The sequence below is a fragment of the Aplysia californica genome, unplaced genomic scaffold (assembly GCF_000002075.1).
Source record: "Aplysia californica isolate F4 #8 unplaced genomic scaffold, AplCal3.0 scaffold00422, whole genome shotgun sequence".
In the NCBI taxonomy this organism is placed as follows: domain Eukaryota; kingdom Metazoa; phylum Mollusca; class Gastropoda; order Aplysiida; family Aplysiidae; genus Aplysia; species Aplysia californica.
Window position 1 is genome coordinate 587,617 of NW_004797692.1, and position 1,919 is coordinate 589,535.

Below are 1,919 nucleotides of genomic sequence, written 5' to 3' on the forward strand. Positions count from 1 at the left end.
CACACACACACACACACACACATTCGCAAAGACTAAGAGGCTAACCAACGACCCCCCGCACTTCAATTTTAGTTTTCTCTTCATCTTTAACATTCCTATTGAATTGTTTCCTAAACGTTTTACACCCCAGCAGACACAATTTACACCATCCAGGGGACAGGAGCTTGATTTGGTCCGGTCTGTCCAGGCCAGTCCGGGCCGGGAGGGACGCAACATCCCGGCAGATACATTTTAGTTTAGTTTTAGTAAGGTTTTTACGGCGCTCGCAACCGCAAGGTCATATGAGCGCCAAGGGGTGGATGTCAACAGAGAAGTCCAAACGGGGAATCAGGCTTACTTTGCTCACTTCTCTAGCCTCAACAGCACAAAGTCTGCTTCGACTATCAAGGCACCCCGGAAATAGTAGTTCACAACAGAGTGACAAACATACAAGAGAAATAAAGTAAAATGACGATGGTAAGGAAGAGGAAAGAAAAAGCAGCAGTTCCCCCTGTTCTTCCGCAAATGAGAGAACAGGGTTGGGGAGAATTTGTCATCGGGTATCTACCGTCTTTCTGCAGGGATGTCATATTCCCCTCAGGGTCAACTGGCCCTGACAGGCAGGGTCAAACTCCGCCTCCCAAATAATCTAAATTGTGTTGATGAGACCATAAAAACACATAAATTAAAAAACAAAAAGAATATTTTTTTTAAAAACAATTAATGTTTAAAAGATAAACAGGGAACACTTACCAAAAAGTGGCCCTGGACAAGAAATTTGCTTTCAGAGTCGGGTTGGGGTTCACGTGGTTTTGACTTTCATCCATCGCGTAGCCCCGGTATGTTCAGCAGCGCGTTGATTATTCCACACAACAATTGCACACAATCTCACGAAAACCGTTGTCTCACGTTCACACCACACCTATCCGAGACACTGAGCCAGTGAATGAATGAATGAACGAACGAATGAATGAATGAATGAATGAATCATGTGACGAGGGAAATACGCCCGACTTTGAGTGAGAGAGAAGTAGAAGACACTCAATTGGACCACTTCTTCTGTCTCTTTCTCCTCTCTGTTCTTCTGCGACCTTCTCCTCTCGGAGCCCCGCAGCGGAATGATCCAAAGACAGAGACACCGGGCAAAGTGTTACATGTATGTGTGCTTCTCTCCGACGCTAGTAGTAGGTACTCCAGTCACAGATAACTGACTGACTCACTGCCAACAGCGGTGGTGGTGCCTGATGCTGGTGGTGGTGGTGGTCGTGGTGATAGCGCTGTCGTAATCGTGGTGCTGGTGGTGGTGGTAGTATCAGTGGTGATGGGGGTGGTGGTCGTGGTATCAGTAGTGGCAGTAGTAGTGGTGGTGGTGGTGGTAGTATTAGCGCTGTTGTAATCGTTGTGGTGCTGGTGCTGGTCGTAATATCAGTAGTGGTAGTGGTGGTGGTAGTATCTGTAGTGATAGTGGTTGGGGTGGTGGTCGTAGTATCAGAGGTAGTGGCACTGATGGTGGTGTGGTCGTAGTAATAGAGATGGTGGTGGTGGTGGTGGTGGTGGCGCAGCGCACCAGTTATTAAGTTCTTCCACACCTCGACATCCTCGCGCCGTCACCTGACCTAGATAACAAGAGAGAAGGTAAAGAACAACAAGGTAAAAAACGGACATTACACTCGTCATAGTTTTCTACATTAGCATAGATAAGTCTCATCAGCAGAAAAACACTAACTATATCATCGTCACCTTAATTTAGCCTGCACACGCTTAGCAGACCAAAAAAAAAAAAAAAGATAAAATAGGAGGGCGGCACGACTTATCGTTGGCAAGTACTTAAAATGTTCCAAGCCCAGGTAGCAAATATTTTCAGGAGACAGAAACAACAGTTACATTCCTTTAGCTGCTGCACCTGCGTTGTGTTCGGGGTTTTTTTGGGTTGTTGTTTT

At 46.2% G+C, this 1,919-nt stretch overlaps 1 protein-coding gene across 1 annotated transcript in view; it reads right to left on the minus strand.

Annotated features, from left to right (window-relative positions):
* Positions 1 to 1,919, minus strand: part of LOC101861224 (multidrug resistance-associated protein 4) — a gene marked incomplete at its 3' end in the record, with an annotated part of 82,055 nt that overhangs the window by 56,749 nt on the left and 23,387 nt on the right. The window contains 1 exon segment of the mRNA XM_013085973.2: positions 733 to 1,595. Coding sequence (XP_012941427.1) covers positions 733 to 806 — 74 coding nt within the window.